Genomic DNA, 25,140 nt, shown 5'->3' with positions numbered 1-25,140 from the left:
CAGGGTTAAGGCTTTTTCAAAGGCCAGGTCAGGACACAAAAATGGGTGACAGGGGCATTAAACAGAGTCCTCTAAGTATCCCAATATGATTGACATTTACACATTTACAAAACAGCCCAAACAAAATACTAAATTAGGAAAAAACAAAGTGAATTTTACTTGATTAGCCAGCAGGTTGTCAAAGTGATGTTAGATTGTGAGATTCATTATTGGGAAAATCTGAACCAAATATATCCCTAATGGCTGTCCATCCACCATGTTTCTATCTCTTCAGTTTTTATGCCACACAACTGTAATTTCACATTAAATCGCAAGATTTAAAAGGTCGGATGGAAATCAAACAGTTTTTAATTTAACATTTTTTTGGCTGAGTTAGATGAGAAGATTGATTATACTATCATGTCTGTACTGTTGATATGAAGCTCGATCCAGGTGAGCATAAAGACTGGAAGCAGGGCGACACAGCACAAACACACAAAGTCTGGTCGTGACCATGAGGTTGTCAGGCAACCAGTAGAGACTTCAGAAAGTCACTGCATCTGGCCAAGATATAAACTAAAACACAACCATTAAAACTACAACTTGTCATTTTTACAATTCTTTTTTTTTCTACGAATGAAACAGACTCAGTTTACCTGTTCGCCCTTAAATTCCAGTATTTATGCTAGTGGTTTTATACATAATGGACAGATATGAGAGTGGTATTAATATTCTGAAATAATTCTTGGCAGAAGAGCTAATAGGTATATTGGAAAAGTTTGTAGGGTTTTTTAATTATATTTTTAAATAATGAGTCGAAAATGTTGCCAATCGAGAAATGTAACTACAAAATATTTGGGAAAAAGTCTAGATATCAAATATCAAATACAATATGTCTATGATGACTGCTTAACCTTTTATGATCACCACCATGGTTGAGACCCCATTGTGGTTTTATTACTATCTTAAAATGTAATAAGCATGTAAAAAGTTTTTTTTTTTTTTTTTTTTTTTTTTTTTTAATGAAGCCATGTAGCAGCAGTAGCACAGCTGACAGTAACACCTAGCTATCTGTTCCTCTGTTCATCCTTCCACCCATTTCCTAAACCACCTAAGCAAGTGCAGGAGACTAAGGGGTTATAGTTTCGGATACATACGCTGTTCATGGGGGCAACCTGATATCCATAGAGCTGCATACTCTAACACAGAGAGAGAGAGAGACATGAGGAAGAGAAAGAAGAGGACAGAGCATGCAGTCAGAGAGGAGGAGGAGGAGGAGGAGAGAAGGTAAAAGACATGTTAGTACATGCAAGGAAAGAGGCTGTGGATGCACTCTGCAGAGGGATGTGTCATTTTCAACAGATCTATGATTACATTGTAGAACAACACACACTTTGCGATACAACACTGTGCACTGCACTTCCCAGAGATTATCAGTGAAACTGTGTGCATGAGAAAAAGTGTAAAATTTATCTTTTCCAGATTTATCTTTCTTTTTTATATATATATATATATATTATATAGATAATATAATATATATATATATATATATATATATAGATATAATATAATATATATATATTATAAATAAATATAGATATATATTTAGTTATTTATTATTTATTATTTTTTTATGTAATTAATAGCACTTCCTGCGAGCTGAAAGCATTACCGGCACAAGATCTACAGGACACTAAATGCTTAGAGCAACAAATGTATAAACTTCATTACTGTACTATCAGATGTAATTGTAAGGTTTTACAAGTTGTCTTTATAGGTGGTTTTAAAAGTAATAATATGGTCTGGTGCAGGAATAAAAACAAAATTTGGGTTTGCTAGGTAGTCAACATTCATTTGAGTGATGACGAAGAGCCACGTTGTTACTTGACATGTTACCTGCAGACAGAAGGTGGTGAGCATCTGAGCCAATAACCATTCTTTCATAAGTAATAATTTAATAACTGAACATTTTAAATATAGCCCAAACGATTCTGTATTTCAAATAAAATACAATATCTACAGTATGTTTGAGAGATGTGACAATGATATATATATATCCAAAAAGATAGAACAATAAATTCTCTCTGGTGGACAAACTATATAAAAGTTTGAACCTTCACTTTACAATTAGACATCAAGTCTACAGAAACTGTAAAACGTGTAATTGCACAATTCAGTGTAGTAAAGCAAGTTGACTTTGTGTTGTTCCAAAACTTTAACCACAGAAGTGTTGAAAAGGACAAATTCTTCTAAGATTGTATCCAGTTTAACAAGTACACAATATGGATAACTGTCACAGTATAAGGAGAGGAGATACTACATTGTCAGAAACAGTTTTTATAAGGCAGCATGCACTCAAACATGGTTACATGAAGGGTTTAGATAACTTTAGTAACTATTTGAATACAGATGACAATTAACTTGATGATGACGTGTCATTTTCAATACATCCACACATACTGTTCATTTTGCACCTTCAGTAACCTTAAAAAGGAAACAGGAGAGGCGTTGTGCCACATTACACTCACAAAATGCTATTTTAAGAGTAGTGTTTACTTTTTACTGTTATATTGACCTCACTCAAACCAAGGAGCTTTGTATTTCAAGTTTACCCCAGAGATGATAACAGCATTACTGAAGTCCATGTCGTTTCACCGCTCGCTGTACTTATTTGTGAACTAATTGAATTTCACATCCATACAAATGCACCTCTCCTCACAGACACACCCCCCCATCCTCCATTACCAACTTTCTTACCAACTGTGCTGACTTCTCAGCATCTCCTTTCCTCCCTTTCTTCTCGTTTTTCTTCCGGAAGATCTCCTGAAGCTGTAATGAGAGACAGAATGAGGATCTCACTGACAATTCAAAGCCAGATTCAAAGCTCTGTTTGAAGCTTAAGTGTTCATACATACAAACATTCACTGAGTTCACAAAGTCATTCACTCTTTGATGTTGGTCTATGATGTGATTCTGGACTTTTGACAGAATGATTAAGAGTGTTGGCTTTCGAAAGGGACTTATGGACACATATATCAAAGATTAAATCGCTGCTGAATCACATCGGGCAGAAAACGGCAGCTGCACAGTAATCAGTATTCATATTTTAGTTGTAATAGTTTACTTGATTTTGGTGGTCACTAAACAAAACACTGTATCATCAATTATGAAGGGATATCTCCAGGCAAACTTTAAGTTGTAATCATAAACAACAACAGTATGTTTATTTGGAGTTTATTTAAATTAAACATTTCCTTCTTTTTACAACATCATTGCTACATTTCTTTTTTTTTTTTTTTTTTCCAAAGTCTGAATTCAGCACAGCTTATTTCCAAAGCATCAATGTAGGATTTCTTTTTCTTTTTCTGTCCTGCACCTGCCCACTCCCACAGGATCTTCAACCAATACCATCCACTCCTGCTGAGGTGCCATCCCACTCAGACCAGCCTCCACAGAGATTCGGATCATTTCTCGCCTGCAACAGTGTTTTCAATTGAAAATCATGTCGTCCTATTGTGGCGTCCCTGTCTACCTGTTTTTGTGCTTTGTGTGCAGGTACTGGAGTTGGATGCAACAGAGGGTTGTCAGAAAAATGGCAACATTTGGGGCCTTTGTGTGCTTTAAAAACCCTCATGGAGTTCAAAATGGGTTCTTGCCTCCCTGAGACCGATCTGTTCTGTTCTTCTCGCTCCACTGTTAGTCTAAGTTCTCTTCCCAGTTTATCCTTTTTCTAAATATATCTTTTAGATTGTTAATTAGCTTGTTTGTGTGCACCTCGGGTCGGCAGTAGCTCAGTCCGTGGGGACTTGGCTTGGGAACCGCAGGGTGGCTGGTTCAAGTCCAGTATGGATCAAAGTATAGAAGATGGACTGGTAGCTGGACAGGTGCCAGTTCACCTCATGGGCACTGCCAAGGTGCCCTTGAGCAAGGCACCCAACCCCCCAATTGCTGTCAGGGTGATCGCTCTCTCTCTCTGCTCTCGATTGATCAATAAACTATCTATTCTGCCTCCTTCTTCTGTCATGGCCGTGCAGCCCCATTTGCGACCCAAGTGGGTGCTCGTCCATTTTGATGCTGCCATCCCACAGGGAAAGTAAGACATGTGTAACTGACCTTATATTTAATCTAAAGATGCTCAGCTGTTTAATAACCTGTCTTCAGAGGCAAACTGAAAATCAGCTTTTAAATGTAAAATAAAAAAATAATCGGTTAAAGGCGGCAGGAAAGTTTTTAGCATAATATAGATAAAAACATGAATCTATCTCTCTCCATCCATCCCTGTTCCTCTGACCCACTTCACACTCATTGCCAGTACCCTTAATATACTAACCTTGCCCTTTTGTGATGGGAGTAAAAGGTGAGGTTAATAATAACACATAAATTCAGTCATGGGAAGGATTTTCTCTCAGAGACTCACCACCAAGAACTCCCTCTTGTCCACCATCTGGTTGCCGTCTGCATCAAACATATTGAAAGCAATCTTAAAGCCAGCATGGGGCTCTGGAGAACAGAGAGGAGAGCGCATAGGGTGAGTGTGTGCATGTGTACATGTGCGTTAAAGGCAATTTTAAATCCCGAAATAGCACAGGATGAAGCGGCATATAGGCGAGACAGGAGGGAGAAGGGACAGGTGGGTAAATCTATACGGATCATGAGCTTTAGTTAATGTGGATTTTTTCCATCCCACTCTACAAGTTTCTTAGTGATCAGCTAAAGCAACTGATCAACCATATCAGATCATGTTTGAGTCGTTTAAGTCTTTGTTTTCAGAAATACCAGAGTGCATAGACTTGTAGGTTGTTAGTGAGTGGAAAAGGCAAATTAAATATTCATTTATGCAGATACTAAATGAACAGTTCTTCAGTCTTCCCATCTGAAATTCAAATTAACATTGATTCAAGTGATCAAACAGCGATAACACAAAGTCTTTCCTGATTAATCTGGACATGATTAATGGCTGCCTTCTCAGTTGATTTGGACACACACAGAGTTACACTGGATGCAAAACAACAATGACTTTCTCCAGGAGGGAATACTGAAAGTTAAAAAGGATAAGAACACTGAACATTGACATTGGTTGGTTTCCTGATCACTTACAAAAAGACTTTAATGAGGCAAAAACCCTCACATTTCACATTCCTGTCTACATTCTTCTATATTTATTTGAAAGGTTAGTAGAAGTATTTATTCGTCTTCTTCTCTCCCTCTCTCGATTTCTGTCTTACCCCAAGGGGAAGGGGAAAACCACCAGATTTGTGTCATAATTCCCTCTTGTTAAGTTCTGGGTGGGCCTGAGTATAGCTCATATCGTGTACCTTTGCTAATTATACAATAAGACAGTAGAAAAACATGGGGAGAGACTGAATTGACTCACTTGTAAGGATGCAGAGCAGGAACAGGTACTCTGTGTATGAGATGATGCCTAGTAATGAGACAAACACAGAGAGAGTTAAAGAAAAGGTCACATTCAACACACACACACAATGTTTACAGATGTTCAAAGACCATGGGCCTCATGACACACACACACACACACACACACACACACACACACACACACACACACACACACTAACACACATAATCCTTCCTTTCATGAAGATAGTATCTTAAAATGTGTCTTGTGGAGCTGAGCTGCCAACAGCCATTTGGCCACACACCGTTTCTTTTTCTACACCCAAAGTGTCCAAAGTAAAGACACTGGCTGGTAGGGGTGTGTGCATGTGTGTGTGTCTGTGTTTGGATAAGCAAGTGAAAAATGTTTCAGGAGATGATCCTTTCTTGCCTCAGGCCCATTTAGGAATCTTTGTAGCTCCATCTCATCTCCTTCTCTCCCTCTTTTTTCGCTTTCTGTCTTGATCGTTCAAGATAGTTCAGGGTGACTCGCTTGAGTGTTACGGGAGACTGCTTTCCCATGTGTGTGTGTGTGCGTATGTGTGTAGGTGAACATGACACCGGCTAAAGACCGGTGTGAGCCTTGTGTTTTCCTGATGCTCGACTGCTTTGTGTAGAGGAGCTGGTTTGGAACTGAAGTCTCTTTTACTCCATGTAGCTTGAGCTGTGCAAAGACCAGGAGATACACTGTGAAACTACTCAGGTTACTAAAATACAATCTGCATGTTTACATTGACATACTTTGAGTGATGTGCTGCAATAAAAAGGTGGGTTAACATTGATCCTCAGGTAGTGATCACAACTTTCATCTGTCAATAATATATATATATACTATACTTATGTATACAGCTATTTACCTATGTATCTTCTTATTTATTTCTCATTTATTTCTTTATTTATATTTCCCAGAGTGTCTATGAGTTTGTACATTTCTGTTTCTGCAGTAAACCACTATTAAGCATGAGGATTCAGGTCAGGAGCACTGCCATAATCAAACTGAACACTGTGACACCTTAGTTTAGTCTTCCTAAGCTTTTCAACTGGAGTGTTTAAAAAATACTCAGGTATCCACTATGCAACAGTTTGGGCATTAGGTGTAGACCACCATTCCTTGTCATTGGAAAGCTTTGTTGGTAATCTGATCCCACTGAGAATCAGTGTCTCCACAGTCTCCTGCAGCTATCAGCTGATTGTTTTGAATATAACAAGTACACATCAGTCCCAATAACTGTTCCTAACTTTGATAAGCTCTTTAAGAAGACAGGGAAAAGTTTTAATAAAGCCACAGTTGATAGCTGACGACATGGATTCATATTTACTGTGAGCTGTAGTCTGTCATGTTACGGTGTCTTAATAATCACCTAACCATGACCTCATCACAGTGCTGATTGCATCGGATGTCTCTGAACCAAAGTAATAACATTATTGTGCCAGGTGACTGTGTAACACAACCAGCCAATACAGTCTCTCTCTCTCTCACACACACACACATACACACACACACACACACACACACACACACAGAGTCAATGTTAAGGTAACACTATGCATTCCTTTGTCTGACACATAGCTCTGTCATTCTCAGAAATCCAAAGCCGTCCCAAGGATTTTAACTGTCCTCGCTCTTCGTGGTATGAAGAGGAGAGCATGTCCTGACATCAGCACACTCACACACACACACACACACACACACACAAATCCTTTTCACATAGCTCATACAAGGGCCAGAATTGTGTGAATTGAATAAATATATAATAAGTATAAAAAATATATAGTTTTGAGGTAATATAAAAATAAGTAAATATAGAAAGATATTGCTGAATACTGTCAGTGTGTGTGTGTGTGGTCTTGGCAATATGCCACCAGCCATTTGAATAGACATGCACTGTATATAAGAACAACATCTTCCTCTTGAAGACTTAGATAAGTTTACAAACTCTCTGTCTCCCTCTTTTTCACTTCGTCCTCTGCTCTATCTGTTTTTATGATTCATTCCACACACTACATCTACGTCTTCTGTTTTTCCTTTGCCTCCTTCTCCTCTCTTTACATATCTCCTTTCCACTCCGTCTTTTTCTTGTTTTCTTCATTTTCATTTGCCACCCTCTCTCCTTCTCTCAATCTGTTTTTTAACTCTGCTTTTTCTCTCTCAATCTCTCTGATTTTTATAAAACAGACGAAGGCGATGCTCCTGGATACTGGTCCCTTGAGTGTAAACATAACACACACTCACACACAGTAGTTACAAAGTGTAGAACATTATCGTGGTAAAGTAAAACACGATGCGTTATATTTAGCATCTCCCAGTGTGTGTGTGAGTATGTGTGTGTGTAATTATCACTATGGGGACTCACTCCCAGACTGTGTGATTCCTATGTCACATTCTCCTCAAGCAAATGCTTTAATTAGGGGGAGCTTCTCTCCCTCTCTCTCTTTCTCTCTCTCTCTGTCTTTGGGTCTGTATAATTTGTTCTTTTCCCATAGGCGGAGACGAGAGGAGAGGAGAGGAGATTTATTTTTAGTTTTTTCAGCAGGTTGTTTGGCTGTAAGGAGGGACAGCATGGCTCCAACCCCGGATTAGAGACACCTACAGGGACACACACAAGCTCACAAGCACTATTTAGTCACACATCGGCAGGTAAGCCCTGGTACATCCAAGCAAATGCACTAACAAGCTGCAAAAATGCTGTAAAATGCTATAAAAAGTATGAAAAATTAGTATATTAAGTATATTTAGAAAGGAAATTAAACTGTAATGGGTACTCGAAATACTAATCCACTGGCATTCACTGACCTTGTTATTATCTGACTGCTACTTATTTACTGTGTGTGTTTGGATTAGTGAGTGTAAAGGTACTCAAGGTGCCTTTGTACCTGTTTTTTGCTTGTGCATGCATGTGTGTGTGTGTGTGTGTGTGTGTGTGTGTGTGTGTGTGTGTGTGTCAGTGTACCTCTTTCTCTCAGATTGCGGAACAGTTTGGAGGATCCTCTCCATACGGGAGGTGTTTCTGTCAAAATCTTCTCCAACTCCTGACACGCACGCACAAAAACACACGATTTACAAGTGAACTCTCTGACATACACAACAGAATTATAAATCTTCAATGACTTCAATGACTTTTGCATGGACAGAAACAGAGTGCAAGAGAGAGGAAGGAGTCAGCATGCCATGGAAAAAGTTCTCTACAAATTATCCATCTTAACAAACCATTGATTCTACTATTGTATCCAAAATACTATTTTCATGCAAAGAAGTTGAAAAAACAGATACAATCATGCTTGATATTTTCTCCTCTAATGAATCCATATTTTTGTATCGCTCTGTCGGTCCTTAATCAATCTTTTTAACTTCATATTTAAACACATAAACTGACAGTACCATTGGTTTGTAAATAGGCAATGTGTAGAGTTTTTGAAATGGTGAAATGGAGTGATGTTTGATTAGCAGTTTCCTTTTTTACTAGAACAACCACATGAGTGATGAGACTGCTAGAAACTTGGATGTACTGTAAAAATGCAATACTTTTGTTGAGATTAACACAATACTTTAAATGTAAAAACTGTAAACATAACTGTTTACCAGAAAACTCGACAGGGTACCTTTAAGACTGCATCAACATTTTAACCTGCTAAGTAGTGCTCGCACTGATTTCCACGATTGTATAACACACCAAATGTCTGACTTGAATCTGATATTGATCTGTAAATCACCATCACTAACACTTTTACATGAGGTAACTCCTCAACAATCTTGGCAAAATCAGGACGTTAACCTTGCAGAGTACTCAAAGCCTGCAACAGATGTAACATGCAACAGATGCTTGCAACATGGAGGAGCAAGAAGAAAGAAGCATTAAGAGTGTGACTCCCACCTGTTTGGTCAGGGACCTCCAGGGCCTCTTGTCTGCCAGGGAACGAGACAAAAGAGGAGAGAAGAAGAAGGGAAAGAGGAGAAGAGAGTTTGGGTGGGCTCAGTCAGATAGCATCTGTATGATCTAGAAATGGGTCTTAATGTGCCGGGTACAGTCACAACACACACACACACTCACAGACACACACTGTATATACACTGTCATCATCACAGGCCCATTTGTACCGTCTAAAGTGCCCCGTGCTTGTCTTTGTAGTATATGGAATGTCCCCGTAAAAGCACATACTACTTTTGTTCTGTTTTATACAACAAAGTTCATCTAATTCAACTTCAAAGGGGGCATTAGAGGATGTCGGCTGCTGAGAGGGTATGTGCGGCTGTATCGTATGTCAGTGAGCCAGGGTAGATGTAAACACACGCATACAGGTGCACAGTTTGCACGCAATACAATCACATGGCCGCTGACGAAAAGAACGGTAGCTTTTTTTTGAACTGGTGTTTGGTCATAGCCTCGGTTTGTGTAGTACATTTTTAAACCAGTTGTCACAGAGGAAAGAGTAAGTTAAGTGTCTGGTTTAGGTATTTACTGGTGAAGAGAGGGTAAATGTGAGAGAGAGGAATGTGCAGCGTGTGTGTGCGCGCGTGCTTGTGCATGTGTCTGACTAACATTAACTTCAGACTAAACAATAGCTGTAAAGCCATCTGCTTTGAGGCTGGCTTGCTAGGAACAATCTGTTACGACTGGCAGCAAGCTGACAGAAACAGCAAGGATGTGTTCAAACGCAAGATTTTAAAAAGTTTTTTCCAGTAAAAAAAAAAAAAAAATCATTAAAAAAGAAAGTACCGACATGTTAGGAAATTTATAAAGATGAGATGCTATCAGTGCACAAAAGTTTACAACAAAATGTAAGTCTACAAATATAGAAGCTACAGAAATGTAACTAAACTTTAATATTTGGATGCATCCAGCATATAAATGTTCAGTAAATGGATATTGTAAGATACAGCAGGGTGAGGTCTGTACTGTTAGGGGATCAATACGTGATGCTAAATATCTTAATATCATCTGTAAATGTAATCAATCAAAATACATTTTTCTGGGCTATATAAATAACATTTGATTTGATTAGATACACATCTATAATTGACACGTTAACGTCCCTTCCAAAGGTTATAAAATTAAGCAAAGCAACTGTGAATGTCAAATTTAAATGGTGTGTAATACAAAGTCCAATCATATGAAAAGCTGTGAAACATACTTCTGGGTTCGCTCATAGTGACCGACTCGATGAAGTTCTGAGGAGTCATGTACAGCTGCCCTTCATACTCCACAGAGCTGAACATGCGGAAGCGATGCTCATGGGACGACATGTACACGTCTCCATCCTCAAAGTCGAAAGGACGAGCCTGCAAACAGAAAAAACAAAACACACGGTTATTGTGGACTGTGTTGTCCTGTTTATTAGCTACTGTTTTATTATCTTTGGGATAATTCTTCTAGATATTTGAAAAGGGAATACACAGCTTTGGTTGTTGTGTATTTTGGTCATTTCAATATTAATACATTAATGACGTATAAATAAATAAATATTGTGATGTGAAAGAAAAAAACATTACATGTAAAAAATGTACTGTGCAATTCTGAGATTTTCAGTCGAGGATTTTGTGGGCGGTCCTAAAGGGTGGCTCGATGACACACTGAGGCCACCCTGAGCAAACCCCTGCACCCCCAGCACAGAGATTAATTCATCTCGCTCAGAGTGTTCCAAAGTTAGTCATGTCATTTTCTGAACTCATCTGACACATTTCAGTCGCTTCACAATTGCTGCTTGACTGCTCCATCGAGTGGCCGTGGCTTCAGCACATTCAGCGGACACGCCCCCACAGTCCTGGAGCTGAGAGTACTGCTCAGTTTTGAGTCTCTGATTGTGAATTTCATAAACCTGTCGGTATTTTGAATCATTAGCTGGGTGGTTAATAACACTTTCTTCTTTGGTCTGACAAACTCAGAACACTTTTTTTTTTTTACTTTTACACAGACTTTTAATAATCCTTACAGTGATAGGTGTTCATTTGCCCCAGTGATTATGGTTGAAAACTCTCATGCAGACAGCAGAACTATATGTGCCTCCTCACTGCTTTTGAACCTCTATAATGAGGAGATCCATCTATTTTTGGCATCATCGCTCTCCATTTAGCTCTCTGAGATTATAAACAGTCAGTACCTCTGGTGCAGTACAATAACAGGAGAACAGAGCATCTCTCTCTCCCTCTATGAGGAGCCAGGGCTTCAACTTGATTAGCTGCAGTGTAGGAGAGCTGCTACGCCAACAGTTTGTGCTGCATGAGGCTGTGCAATTAGCAGAGAGGTTTCCAAATTTAAACCTGTTTGGCCGCAGGGCCCACCGCACCGAGGTTCCTGCTCGGCTCAGCTAACATGCTAATGAGCGCACAGATTCATTCATAAAGCTTTGATGCTGCCTTCACCAAGGGGGCTTTGGAAGGCATGAATAGGAGATGAGTGCTCAGCCTCATAGGAATGCACTGTAATCAAGTGTAAGACGCCCGTGGCTTTGACTCTCACTAATGAATGAAGTTTATAAAGTTCTGTAAAGCCAGCTAGGTTCATACGCCATGCTGCACAACATCATGTTAAAAGTAATATAAGCTCCTTGGGAAAAAATAAAGAAATGGTAGGGATTTGAAATTAGATTCAGTGCGGTACAATGTGATCTTGTGTGGTTATAATGTCATGTGGCCACAACTAAACCTGATTCTGTTGCCTAGTCTTGTTTTCCTGACTGCATAGCAGATGCTCCAGGTGTTTTCCCCTCAGGGCCAGTGTTCTCCAGTCACAGCGGCAGCTTTTAGTCCATCTCCTCAGTTTTCTCAGAGCTGTCCTACCCTTAATCCTCCCGTGTTCCCTCCTTCAATCAAATGTAGTTATTTCAGTTCAGTTAAAGTACAACCTAGGCCAGCAGATATCAACTAGCTCTTGTATCTGAGGTTTGAACTTGTCTCTTAATCTGTCAGTATCCAAGCTGCTTGGATTTGACTAAGTCTGGAAATTCTTCCAGCATAAATGAGAACACAGCTGTCAGAACATTCCCAGGTTGTCTTGTGTCCCTCCGAGTCCAGCATCACTCTGGCGAATGGCTCAGTACGTGCTGTTTCTAGTGTCCACACTGCAAACCAGACATCTAATCACTCTGTATGCCAGTTTGGTCCTGTCTCATTGTTCTGGACGCCTTTTTAGGCCTTAAGTACTTCAAATCCAGTTTTCTGGTGCCTCAACTGACCCACTCCTTTGTTTCTTTTTACTTTTGTTTTTTTCAAACATGTATGAACTTTTGTTTCCTGGCAGCTTTGTTCTCTTTCCCTGCAGGTGGGTTCCTGGTTTCTTTAAACCTAATTATTCAGAATCTTTATAGGCTAACTTTTCTCTTTCCCCACTGGAGATATCCTGTTCCCAAGTTGGGTTGTTATCAAGCCTGCCTGTCTTCTTATGGGCTTGTTCTCCTGCTTCTAAACAGGCTACCTCCTCCTTTAATCCCAGTGTCCCAACAGGCATCTCTGTCTGAATCTATCTAACCTTACAACCTGCATGTACTTTACAATACTGATAGCGATTTAACTACATGTTTTAGATAATAAACTATTGATATCAGTTCATTTAAGTATGCTTAGAGAAACAGCTGTCATTTCATGTATTCAGAAATTCTAACTAACGTCTATCTTATTTTCAAGTGAGTGTACTCATTCAATACAATCATTGGACCAGACTACCTGCAGTGGACGGAAGCCCAAAAAACTTGGTCAGAACAAACTGACATATATGATACACTGATGTGACTATTCATGTAAATGTGCTCTAAATTTAATGATTCCTGTTTTTTGTCATTTTAGTTTAGTGGTGCTAAACTAAATATGATCCACCACTTTACTTGAAGGGGCAAAGACAACTATAGTAACTAATATTTACATTACAAAAAAGTTTGAGCTTGTGCAATTTAGCACTGGATTGAGGAACGACTTTTTAATCTTTAACTCTTCATTTGATTTGAACTTAAAATAATAAGAAAAACAAAAAGAGTAAACGAAGATGTAGGTGGAAATTAAATTGAATTAATTAAATTAAATTAATTGAACCATTGCCCCATTCTCACAAAATTACTCTCAAAAATTACAAAATTTTTGTATGTATACACATGACACACATATATGCATACACGCAGGAACACTATGTATACAATAGTATGCAGGTTTATCTAGTAAATTAGGGGTGGAACTAACAAATGGTCCACTCTGACTAATGTGTTGATTATTTTCTTGTCTTTAAATGTTTTGTCCAACCAACAGTCCAAAGCCCCCAAAATGTACATTTACAAGTACTACCCTTAAAGCATACTGTGCATATTCTGAAGTGAGGCTGTATGAGATACTTATGCACAGTCAGTGTATTACCCAGAGTAGACAGCAGGTTTTAAGCTATCTGACCCAACAGCTGATCTTTTACAATACAGAGCACAAGGCAGATGGAAGTTTTATGGTTGGTGCCACAGAAAAAGACTTTTTGATGGAAAGGTGAAGCAGTAAAAATATTCTTAATAGAGCGTACACTTGAATGGATATTGATTTTTTTTTATGTGCCTATGATAGGTTTCCTGCTGATCCTGTCCACAGCAGTGCATAGCTCTGTTTCTGCTTCTCCAGACGCTGACCACTGTCTACTTTCGGTAACTCACTGACTGTGCATAAGTTCCTCATACAGCCCCACTTCAAAACACCAGAACTATCTCTTTAAGGGCAAGAGGCACTTGTACTGAGGAACATTATGCTCTTTATTGCAATAGATTTAACTGACAGTTGCATTACAGATTTTGTTTTCATTCAAGACATCAAAAATTAAATTGCTCCAGCTCTACAAGCTGCAATCCTGAAAATGCAGCTTAGGTCTACATGCTATTGTGCCAATAATAATAACACAATAATCTAAACTTCTGAAAAGGTCGCTTCTGAATAATGTTTAGTATACTTGAAATACTTTTTGCTGCGAAAAGTAAAGTGAAAACTTTCAATGCAGAAGAACTTAACTTGTGACGTGGTGTTTTTTAATGTGTGGTATTGCTATGATCAGAGCATGTCTTCCACCACCGCATGACTGAAATGTAGCTGTCTGCCCTCAAGTAACTTAACATTAAAAAACAGGAACTACTAAGTAAGGCCTTGCAGGAACTAAGACCAAGACTGACTGGATATTTTTTGTGCATTACTTTTGTAAAACCCCTGTCACTTTACTCTGTACACTTTACTTTACCCTGGACAAGTCGCCATAGACACAAACAACCATTCACACTCACATTCACACCTACAGACAATTTAGAGAACCTATTCAGTGCATGTGTTTGGACTGTGGGAGGAAGCCGGAGTACCTGGAGAAAACCCACACAGACACAGGGACAACATGCAAACTCCACACAGAAAGGCAAGGTTCAAACCCGCAATCTTCTTGGTTGCTAACCATGCACAAGCATGTTTTATTGTATTGTACTTATTAAGTTATTTTTTATCCAAACATTCAGTGCTCTTAGTGCTGAGCTAACCGGTTCTTCTTGTCTTACACATTTCATTGTATTGTTGAGCCTTGAGTGTTCACCTGCACATGACAAATAAACGTGAGCCTATCCCAGGACATTCATACATAATTTTCATATTCTATTTGAGTGTATTTTTTCTTTTTTATTATTTTTATTTATCTTTTGTGTAATGTATTTAACTTGTCCAACACATTTCATTGTATTGTTGACCCGGTGTTCACCTGCATATGGAAAACAAACATGAAACTTGAAACTACTCGCAATTCCTGCACCTTCTCGGTGATGTCTAATTCTAAAGTGCTGCTGTTGAATGTAACACGTCCTTGTGTACAGATGTGAGCACACAGCTGTCTGTCTGTCTGTCTGTCTGTCTGTCTGTCTGACAGCACGTTGTCATTTCAGCACCAGCTCGAGCGGAGAGCGCCGTTCCCTCCTGTGAGCGCGCACGTCGTCCCGCGGCCGGCCAAACAGTGAGCGCAGTGTTTCCACTGGGCGTGCTGGGGATGAATGACACGGTTTACCCGCTTGACAGGAAAACATAGAAACGGCCAGCAAACACCATGGATACCAAACACAACTAGGCCCGTCTGACCGGGCCTGGAAGCGCTGTCTGCTGTCGTTTTCACTCCACACCCATGTCAACACTGAAGGCGACATATTTTCTGCCAAGTCCCTAAATCCTTGTTGTCACCAAAAACAAAAAAAAGCGCACAGTTTAAGTCACTCCTACCTTCTCCTTGGCTTCAAGAGTCGGGATGGACGGCAGCAATCCGCTGATGCTCGGGCTCCCCATCCTCTTCCTGCCCCTGCCGCTCGTCATGTCGTTGTAAAAGTAAAGTGCCACGGCGCCTCCCGTCGCCAGACACATCCCGACAGCTAGACACCTCCGTGTCCTCCCTTCACTGGCCGTCTGACCACCGACGAGCTCGTTTCTCGCCGCCGACAGGAGGTTTAACTTACCGGCCAGCGCTGCCACTCTGCGGAAAGCGGCCATTGCTGCTGCTGCTGCTGCTGCCGCTGCTGCTGTGCTGCTGTGATTATAAGTTTGCGGGCAGCGCGGAGCTCTCGCGTTTTCTGGCTTTCATCGCGAGACGTGCGGCCCTGATGCTGAGGCTGAGCGTGAAAAGTCCCACAGTGAGCGGAGAGGATTTGAGTGAGTGATTAGTTGGACCGTGGTCAATTATAAACCGGAGTGTAGCTGAAGATTAACAGTGGACACAGTTCATGCAGTTTGCATGAGGAGAATTCAAACACTTTTCCAAGAGTCATGTAAAAATGTAAAATGAGTTGGAAGAACTCATAAGATCTTTTGCTTAATTAAAAAGAGAAATAGCACTTTACACTTATAAGTACTTATATACTGTTGCACATAAAGTTGGATACAAATAAATGTGTTTTCAGACACATTACACTTTTTATATCTATTTATACACATCAGGTTAATTGTGGTTAAATTGTCACTGTGATATGTTTGGAAGAGATTGATCAATACACTTTTATTTAATAAATCACACTGTCACAATCATTTCATGAGAAGAGGTAAAATATGATTTAATACAGTGTACTTACAGAACTTTAACATAAGTAAAGCATAAAGTAAAAAGCGTATTATCAGCAGAATGTACGGAACATATCAAAAGTAAAAACACACATTTGACAGTAAAGATACAGCTGTAAGAGTTATGATATTGTTATATATTTTATCACTGATGCATTACTCTGTAAGCATGTTATCACTGGTTGAAACAGAGCTCATTTTACAGGCTTCTGTTAGTTATCTCTAACAATGCATCATCTTCTATAAATTGATCTTATGTGCTACACATCGTTCTCAAATGTGTTAAAAAAAGAAAGAAAGAAAGAAAGAAAGAAAGAAAGAAAGAAAGAAAGAAAGAAAGAAAGAAAGAAAGAAAGAAAGAATCATTTTAATATTGTACTTAAGTAAATGTATGTGTAAATGCCACTGTATGAGCCTACTCACCTGATGAACTGGTAAGCAGACTGCACACTGTGACACATATGCAAAAATCAGGCAAATCATATTTAAAACCAAACAGAGAAGCTACACTTGTAGTTACTGGTCTGTTACCTCAAATATCTTACAACAAGTGAGTGTACATGTTGGACTGAACTTGAAAGATATCTCAGCTTACATGGGGGAAATCTTAAGTGACCGCTGACATTAACATTTGTCAATCTTTTTCTTTTTATTGGGGGTCAACGTGGTATCAAGTTTTAGGTGGGAAGTACAGGATCAAAGGAACCAATGGAGAGCAGATATCAAACGAATATCAAAGATGAACTCTTCATTTAAGTCTTTACATGTAGGACTAATGTTAACCTGATGGGGCTTTTCTTGAGACTTTGATGCTCAGAGAATAAAGGAGAGAAGTCTAATAGATGGGCTTGTCACCTGTTCACACACACACACGGTGAATCACCCCGACCTATGAGCTTCATTTAGCCAAAAGTTGAAAACAGATCAAACAATGAGTATCAAAAAAACTCTTGAATTAGAAATTAAACCTTTAAAAGATTAATTATAGCTATTAAGCCCTTAATTTGTTGCTTTGATTTTTATTTTGCTCCTAGCCCAAACAAGATTAGCCTATTAATGGTGACTAATCATAACAATAGGTTCCCTAATTGGTTGACTGATGGAGATGTTTAATAATTAATGCAAAACTGGGCTGTTAAACAAATCCTCAGATGTTGAATTCCCACAAGTATGACATCTAAATTAACACTTTTGACAATTCAATATTAAGCGTAGCATAAAATATGTCCATTTCGATAACATATCACAAGTGGAAACGCCTGAGGTCCTGTACATCCTCATCTGACATCACTTTATCTAATAACGGATAAAAACCTTTGATGTGGTTGATTTTCAACCGCCAGACCTGACTAGGAACATGAAAGTAGTGAGAGCAAAATTTCAGGTGTATATATATATGTATTTTCTGTCATATAGCTGATTAAATATGATCAAATTAAACAAGTCTGCATTTTGATAGGGGCCTTCTGCCAGAGTTCCCCAGACCTTGGTTTGGAAACCACTTGCATTAATAACCTCTAGGCTACTTATTCAGTTATTCCATTACCCAGCCATTCGATTAGGTTGTAATTTCTTTGTGTGTGTGTGTGTGTTGTAGGTGGGTTATGGGTGGGGGTGGGTGGGGTATAACCCTGGGGCCTCCGCCTCCTCCTCCTCCTCCTCCTCCTCTGTGGCTGCTGCATGGTTGGCTTCATTCAGTCACAAACAGAGCAGTAGACCTATAGAAAATATATTTTAAAGAAAACCATGTGACCATGGGAACTGGTTACTTGCACTGTGTAAGCCTGCCTGGAAATGTGGCATTGTAGTTGACATCTTCATTGTGGCCTGCCTGGTCGATATCCAATGTATGATCATGATCGGATCGGCCTGGAGGCTCGGACTCGGATCGATTATGTCTCTTTTTAAAAAAAAACAAAAGTTCGTTTTTTTTTTTCGCTGGTCATAAATACTAATGAAGCGAGGGAAAAGGGGAGAAGGATGCACGCCACACGCATAGATGCCCATAACACACACATACATACACACACACATATATATATATAGAGATGTCCCACAATGCTTCTGTTTTCCTGTCACGCTGGATAAAATCGACATGAGTACAAAATGACCTGCGTATAGACGACCACACACAAACACCTCTGCACCTTCAACTCATTTATCAACGCAACTCCCGGGGGGAGGGGGCAGCAGTATGTGCGCGCGTGCGTGCGTGCCTGTGCGCGAGCGCGTGCCCGTTATAGCTGCCAAAATCAATGCCATATAGGCTGGAACATGGGACCCCTGTGGCACAGTCTGAATCAACCATGAAGAGTGCGGTCTGACCTCATGGTCAACCAACGCACATCTGAACAGATTATATGGTATTAATGAAGAAAAGTGGTAAATTCAATATACTGCTAGTGCTAAAAGTCCAAACCCTATGTGGGATAACCAGTCCTGCATTGATAGGTGGCAAGTTGCGTAGTTGATATCCTTAAACAAAAGGTGCAAGCTACAAATGAGTGACCATTTAATATATTCATCTTTTATATTAGTCTGAAATTAAAGCCAATAAAACATCATTCAAGGTGGGTTTTCTTGAATAAACAGTGAGTGACCAATATTCGATACATTATGAGGCTACACAAAACATATAGCCAATGGAATATGTTTTTTTTTAAAAAGATCAATAAAAAGATGTATGCATAACAAACTCGCTTTATTTACATAAAGAATTAACAGCTTATTTCTTATGAGGCCCTTCAAGTGTCAAGTGTTGGGGTATTATCTGAGCTTGCAGTTCAAACAGGTATATTCCCTTCTTCTGGTTGTTATTGCCTGATCCCCTTACAAGATCCACTGCACTTTGAAGCATCTGTGTCTTTGATTCGTCTTTTAAGACCACAATTAAGGATATATGGGGCTCCTGTGCTGTTCAAAGCATCGTGGAAAGATCAATGAAGGGATTGACAGTCAAGTGATGTCGTTTGCACAGGTGTGTGTGTGTGTGTGTGTGTGTGTGTGTGTGTGTGTGTGTGTGTGTGTGTGTGTGTGTGTGTGTGTGTGCGGGCGCTGTAAACGTGCGGCTGGGTTACATAAAACAGGGGGCAATAAATCAACAGCCGAGTGCGAAAATTACGCAAATGGGGGCTTTCCTCTCCATCTCTCTCTCTCTCTCTCTCTCTCTCTCTCTCTGCTCTGCTCTCCGCACCTGAGTCATTTCGAAATGGGGGGCGTGGGGTTGTAAAGCGTTTAGGGTAATGGCAATATCACTTTCATGCTGTTTGACACACATACACACACTCTCTCCTTCTCTCAATGCCCATTTCACACACAACTTGCTGCTGAGCTGCGCACTCTCCCGTGACTCTTAAAATCACACAGTCCCCTACTGAAGTGCCTACGAGCAACTGTGTCTATATGCTTAAGTTATGTGTTACTATAAAAAGATATATAGGCTGTTTTTATTAGTAGTTTTTAATTTCCTCTCTGCTCTGTGAAGTGAAACTGAACATCAAAGGTGAGGCAGGAGGATGATGAGCGGAGGGATGAAGGGACACCGTTTTCAAACGGGAACAGAAATGATCCATAAAGGGAGGAGATCGGGGATCATTTGCATAAAAAGGCAACTCAGGGTGAATTTCCATAGGGAGTATGGCGTTATATAGATGTGGAGTGCAGTGTATGGGTCTCACTGCGTTACATGCTGCTGCTGCTGCTGCTGGAGGAGCTGCTGAGAGCGCGGAGGGTACCGCAGAAATAAAAGACTGAAGTGAGGAGAGAGAGAGAGAGAGAGAGAGAGAGAGAGAGAGAGGAAAACCCTGAAGTGCTCCGGAGCAAAGGGGAGTATCCCGAGGAGAAGAGGAGAGAGAGGACAGGAGAGAGGGATAAATAGCAGAAGAGAGGAGAGAAGAAGGGACACTCGGGCTGCTGCAACCGGGGATACCTGCATCACACATCAAGATAAGGCGGGAGTTAAATCTCAATTAGATGACAGTCTAATTAACGGTGCTGGTGACTGCGCCAAAACGCGCACTCAGTGAGGATTTTCTCCGTCCGCACGTCCAACTTTTTTCTTTTTCCCCCCCTGGCTTCACTGGCTGACCCTCGCTCGCTTGCTCGTACCGAGGCTATCTCTGCTCATCACCTGGACCTCGGATCTTTGGATCTCCCTGTGTGCTGTGAAACCGGATCGGGTGTCTTATCTGTGATGGGGGCAGCGGCGGAGGTTGGGAGCTTCGCCAACGGATTTCTGGACAGCTTTGGCCCCGCGGGTGCCGCTCCGGCTCACGTTGGCTCTCATTTCGTTCTCACCCCAGCCGGTGCGGTGGACTACAACTCGGTAACCGGATTGATGATGGGGGGACAGGGGCAACAGCAGGAGCACCTGGTGTCCGCGGAGAGGCTGTCCCGGAGCTTGGCGGATCTCAGCCATCTGAAGGGGATTCTGAGGCGGAGGCAGCTCTATTGCAGGACCGGCTTCCACCTGGAGATCCGTCCTGACGGCACCGTGCAGGGCACCAGGAAGGACCACAGCAGATTCGGTAAAGACCCCTTCATATAGAAATATATATGTATTATTATTAATATTATAATAGTAGTGCATAGTAGGAATACAGACAAAGTTTGTTTTCAATGTCTTTATTGTATTATAGTGAGCAGTACATAAAAAATGGCAAATCAGTGAGAGAAGTGGTGGTTGTGGGTGCACCACTCCCTACCACAGGAGCACCCACTTTATATAACCATGAAAACTATTAATATCCCATGAGCGCATCAGCCACACATTACTATAATCAAATGCCAATTGTATATGTAGTAGCCTACTGTGATGGCAGCTGCTGCTGCTGCTGCTGTAACACTGAAGTGTAGTCTTGTGGTGCTACCAGTTAGATGTTCTAATGCATCCAGAGAGAGATAAATAAGCTTTCCAGGTGGGACACTGAGTATTTCATGTTTGCACATTTCCACCACATTTCCTCTTTGAGATTAGATTGGAAGCTTTTCTTTGCTTTTACCAGCTTATCTTCAGTTATCAAGATAAACAGCTGCAGCTTAAGGCAGATCAAAAGTAGATCTATTAGAGATTTCTTTTAGTGCTTGCGCTGGCTGTAGCACTTCTGGCACTTGATTCATTCCATTTGAGACTTGGATGAACTTCATGCCAGAAGCCATTCCTGACTCCCAGCCGTGCTTGTCAGAGTCAGCTGGTGTGGATATACATGGAGTTATTTACTGTACTTTTTTTTTTTTTGTGTGAGCGAGAGTAAATTTTAGTCTCACGTTTGTTCCATCTAAATTATTTCACATATGACCTCAGCAGGACTAACGCTATGCTATTGTTTCAAATCATATTTGTTTGTTTTATATATCTTAATGAGGTTAAATGTGTTTATTGTGATTTGTTCTGAACAAAAAGTTAATGTAATTTATTGTGTATGCAGGTATTTTGGAGTTCATCAGTCTGGCTGTGGGACTGGTTAGCATCAGAGGAGTGGACAGTGGTCTCTACCTCGCCATGAACAGCAAGGGAGAACTGTACGGCTCGGTGAGTACACACTAAATACATACACCCATCTGCACACATGTACTATTTTACAACTCACAGTATATTGTATACAAATTCTCTACATATCCAATGTGTAAGCCATGGCCAGCAGGTGGCACATTTTGCATCACTAAACTCATATTTGCTTGTCTTTCTTCCTGCAGGAGAAGCTGTCTGCGGAAAGCGTTTTTAGGGAGCAGTTTGAAGAAAACTGGTACAACACATACTCATCCAACATCTACCGGCATGGAGAAAAGGGTGCATTTTACTTTGTTGCCTTGAATAAAGACGGGACGTCCCGGGACGGAACAAGGTCGAGGCGACATCAGAGATTCACTCACTTCCTACCGAGGCCCGTAGACCCGGAGAGAGTACCAGAGCTGTACAGGGACATACTGGGCCAGAGCTGAGACTGAGGATGTGAAACTACTACAGTCTGAGCTGAAAAGAAACGCAAGTGTACCTAATCCTAACCCCCTTGTTGAGGGAGATGGGAAATCTTGTTGGTCTGAGCAAAACAGGATCATAAGAAGTGCACAAAATCAAAACTTCTTACCATGGAGGAAGGACAGAGACTCTCTGAAGCCAACTACCCAGGAAGTTTGACTGAACAACACCGGGGATCATCTGTGGAAGATGTGAAAGGCCCTGTGACAGAAAGGCTACATAGGCCCCTAATATAGCCTTATATTGGCCTATGCAGAGGCCCAGGTGGCCAAACAGATTTACGGATTTTGAGTTTCCACTAATTAAATACAACTACCTGCTACTCCAAACTGCATGTTAAAGGGGACAAAAGTGTGGGAACTAATAAGTGAGATTAACAACTGGCTGCTAGTAGCTTGTCTTGTCAATTCCACTGTTATCAGTAGGCCTTTTAATTTTATTCAAAACACTACTGTGGCTGCTAAGTAAACGATTAATTAAAAATGCATTATCCACTATACAGTGTGGCTGGTTTACACAAAAAAAGTAGTTTTATGCACTGGAAAGCAGCCACGTCTGTTCTGGGAAATGGGTGTGAGAGCCAGAGGAATCACCTGTATCGGACTGACTGTTGTGATAGGATGAATGGATTCCCTTTGAAACTGCTCCAAAGACAGATGCTGCTCAGAAAAAAAAAAACATGACTTTTCTACAAAGTGCATGAGGAACAAGAGAAGAAGTACACATCCAGTGGAGTTTTATATAAGGACTTCTTCTGTGGTGTCCTGCGACGGTTCTGTTGGAGACCCAGTGAAGGAATTCTGTTGTTCTCCCACTGACCGAGCACGGGACAGACAGAGACGCCTTTACAAACCTGTTGACAGATTTTATTCTTATTTATGAGTTTTTGTTTCCTAGGACAGACAGTATATTTATTTCATATATTTATTTATTTTGAGAATATATTTTTACAGGTATGAGATAAAATAAAAAAAATATTCAGAACAAGTCATGAGAGGTTTTTCTTTATTATGTTGTGATGGTATAAAGTGCCGTTTTCGATTCTCGCAGACTGATTTTAGAGATTTTTAGACTTTGTGTTCACAGAGTTTAAGTGTAAATTGGCCTTGCATCAGTGATGAAACCATGTCCATTCCAACACAGTGCTACCTTGAGTCAATTTTTCAAGGCCTTGGTTTATCCAGATTAGAGTGTTAATGATTTGACATGAATCTGAATTTTTTTGGCTCTTTGAAGCTGGATGAAAATGAATCTGGAACTCTTGTTGGAGCAACAAGTCCTTTAAACCCAAATCTGCCAAAGTGCAGTTTTATTGATAGCTAGCTGGATCATTACCAAAAACAGGGTGAGCTCCGCATTAGCTTATTGTCAGATAGTTTGCTTTCATAGATTTATAATGAAGGAGTGTTGTAAAATCATCATCTGTTGGTGTTGATTTTAATTAATCATAATGAAAGGCTCCTCCTATGTTTATCACATATAAAACAAAATACAGTTTGAGATACTGTGACCAAAAAATGTATAAATTAACTAAAAGATTGTGTGTGTGTGTGTGTGTGTGTGTGTGTGTGTGTGTGTGTGTGTGTGTGTGTGTGTGTGTGTTAAAAGACCAGAGCCAGGTCAAATGGCATTTCATTTTACATCAAAATAGGAACTGCATGAACTAATTTTGGTGAAAGTTGTTGATGCAAAAAGAGACTTGAGTAAGGTTTAATTTTAATAGGCTTATAATTAACACTTAAAAAGTCCATTGAAGGTCCATTGAGGACCCCCACTGATCATACACTAACATCACTTGTAGTCTGACCACATTAACTGGTAATATCGAATTGTTTAACAGTGATCAAAGTGCTATAGGAGTGGACACAATGTGGAGCACAAAATGTCACCTGTAACAATGCAGAATTACAATGAAACTTATGTCCATGAGTCTGTTGTCCTGTTGCATGCTGTGAGGCTTCCCAACAAGCCGACCTCTTTTTAAATGCAATCACACAGTCAGATTAGCACTCAACAATCAGCTAATCATTTGAATAATGATCATGGTTTCTACTCATTTATTTCAAAATAAGAGAACACTGTTTTTCACGATACTATCATACAGAACCAGAACTAATAAGTTCTCAGCTTTGAGGGTCGTCTTCTTTCTCAGACTCGACACGCTCCTCAAGAACCACAGAAGACATAATACTACTGTTTTAGATTGACTTTGACATGTAATATCACTGGAGTACCTCTTTAATATACAGTATCTATCCAAATATATAAAGTTTACACAGCACAAACCTACACATTGCAGACTCTCTAAATAATGTTAGGACAAATTGACAATTGAGTTATTGTACTTGGCCTGGTTGGCAGCGCCCATAAAGTCAAACAGAGAGAGCCAGTGACACAAAGAATTTCACATCCTGTTTTTCTTTAATAAATCAAAGTCAATTATATGTTGAGTAGTATCACTAATAGTCACAATCAACTTATACAACAACAAGGTAACATGCAGCAACACAATGTTCATGTTTTACATATGTGACAACAGTGACATAAGAACTTTTAATTCTTTTAGAGAGAGACACACAATGCCTATACCCAGTTTTTTCTGCACTCCTTCAAGAGGCTTACTTCAGGCACACTGCATGGATATTCTTTAGGTCTATATTCTAATTTTATTGGTATAATACCTTATTTTGAAAACATGTATTGTTCCGAAGGCCCGTTGTCTGGTATTACCAACATACGTATATAACTTGACTGATGTAACTAA

The 25,140-nt window shown here is 40.0% G+C and overlaps 2 protein-coding genes across 12 annotated transcripts in view; one reads left to right on the top strand and one right to left on the bottom strand.

The window, feature by feature from the left end:
* micu3a (mitochondrial calcium uptake family, member 3a) overlaps positions 1–15,905 on the bottom strand; it is a 29,106-nt gene extending 13,201 nt beyond the window's left edge. For 2 of the 11 annotated variants that reach the window (XM_019259574.2, XM_019259560.2), the window contains exons 1-8: positions 15,572–15,904; positions 10,504–10,651; positions 9,246–9,277; positions 8,325–8,403; positions 5,354–5,401; positions 4,397–4,479; positions 2,737–2,808; positions 1,137–1,178 (exon numbers count right to left, since the gene is read on the bottom strand). In XM_019259574.2, coding sequence (XP_019115119.1) covers positions 1,137–1,178; positions 2,737–2,808; positions 4,397–4,479; positions 5,354–5,401; positions 8,325–8,403; positions 9,246–9,277; positions 10,504–10,651; positions 15,572–15,835 — 768 coding nt within the window. In that variant the 5' untranslated portion in view covers positions 15,836–15,904. Of the gene's footprint in view, positions 1–1,136; positions 1,179–2,736; positions 2,809–4,396; positions 4,480–5,353; positions 5,402–8,324; positions 8,404–9,245; positions 9,278–10,503; positions 10,652–15,571 lie in introns of all 11 variants that reach the window. The other 9 variants (XM_019259569.2, XM_019259604.2, XM_019259583.2 and 6 more) reach the window with 8 other exon arrangements.
* A 4,304-nt stretch (positions 15,906–20,209) lies between these two features.
* Positions 20,210–23,379, top strand: LOC104922290 (fibroblast growth factor 20). Its single transcript, XM_010735089.3, has 3 exons — positions 20,210–20,925; positions 21,826–21,929; positions 22,094–23,379. Exons 1-3 carry the CDS (start codon positions 20,592–20,594, stop codon positions 22,337–22,339), a joined length of 684 nt encoding a protein of 227 aa, XP_010733391.1. The 5' UTR covers positions 20,210–20,591; the 3' UTR covers positions 22,340–23,379.
* The last annotated feature ends 1,761 nt before the right edge of the window (positions 23,380–25,140 follow it).

Source organism: Larimichthys crocea, chromosome X, assembly GCF_000972845.2.
Source record: "Larimichthys crocea isolate SSNF chromosome X, L_crocea_2.0, whole genome shotgun sequence".
In the NCBI taxonomy this organism is placed as follows: domain Eukaryota; kingdom Metazoa; phylum Chordata; class Actinopteri; family Sciaenidae; genus Larimichthys; species Larimichthys crocea.
Note: the sequence above shows the minus strand (reverse complement) of the source record. Positions and strands in the feature narration are given on the sequence as shown.

Bases quoted from the DNA above. Each gene is read 5' to 3' on its own strand.
- LOC104922290 (XM_010735089.3), top strand. From the start codon at position 20,592: ATGGGGGCAGCGGCGGAGGTTGGGAGCTTCGCCAACGGATTTCTGGAC. The intron at 20,926-21,825 runs GTAAAGACCCCT...TTGTGTATGCAG, and splicing joins GAAGGACCACAGCAGATTCG to GTATTTTGGAGTTCATCAGT. The intron at 21,930-22,093 runs GTGAGTACACAC...TTCTTCCTGCAG, and splicing joins AGGGAGAACTGTACGGCTCG to GAGAAGCTGTCTGCGGAAAG.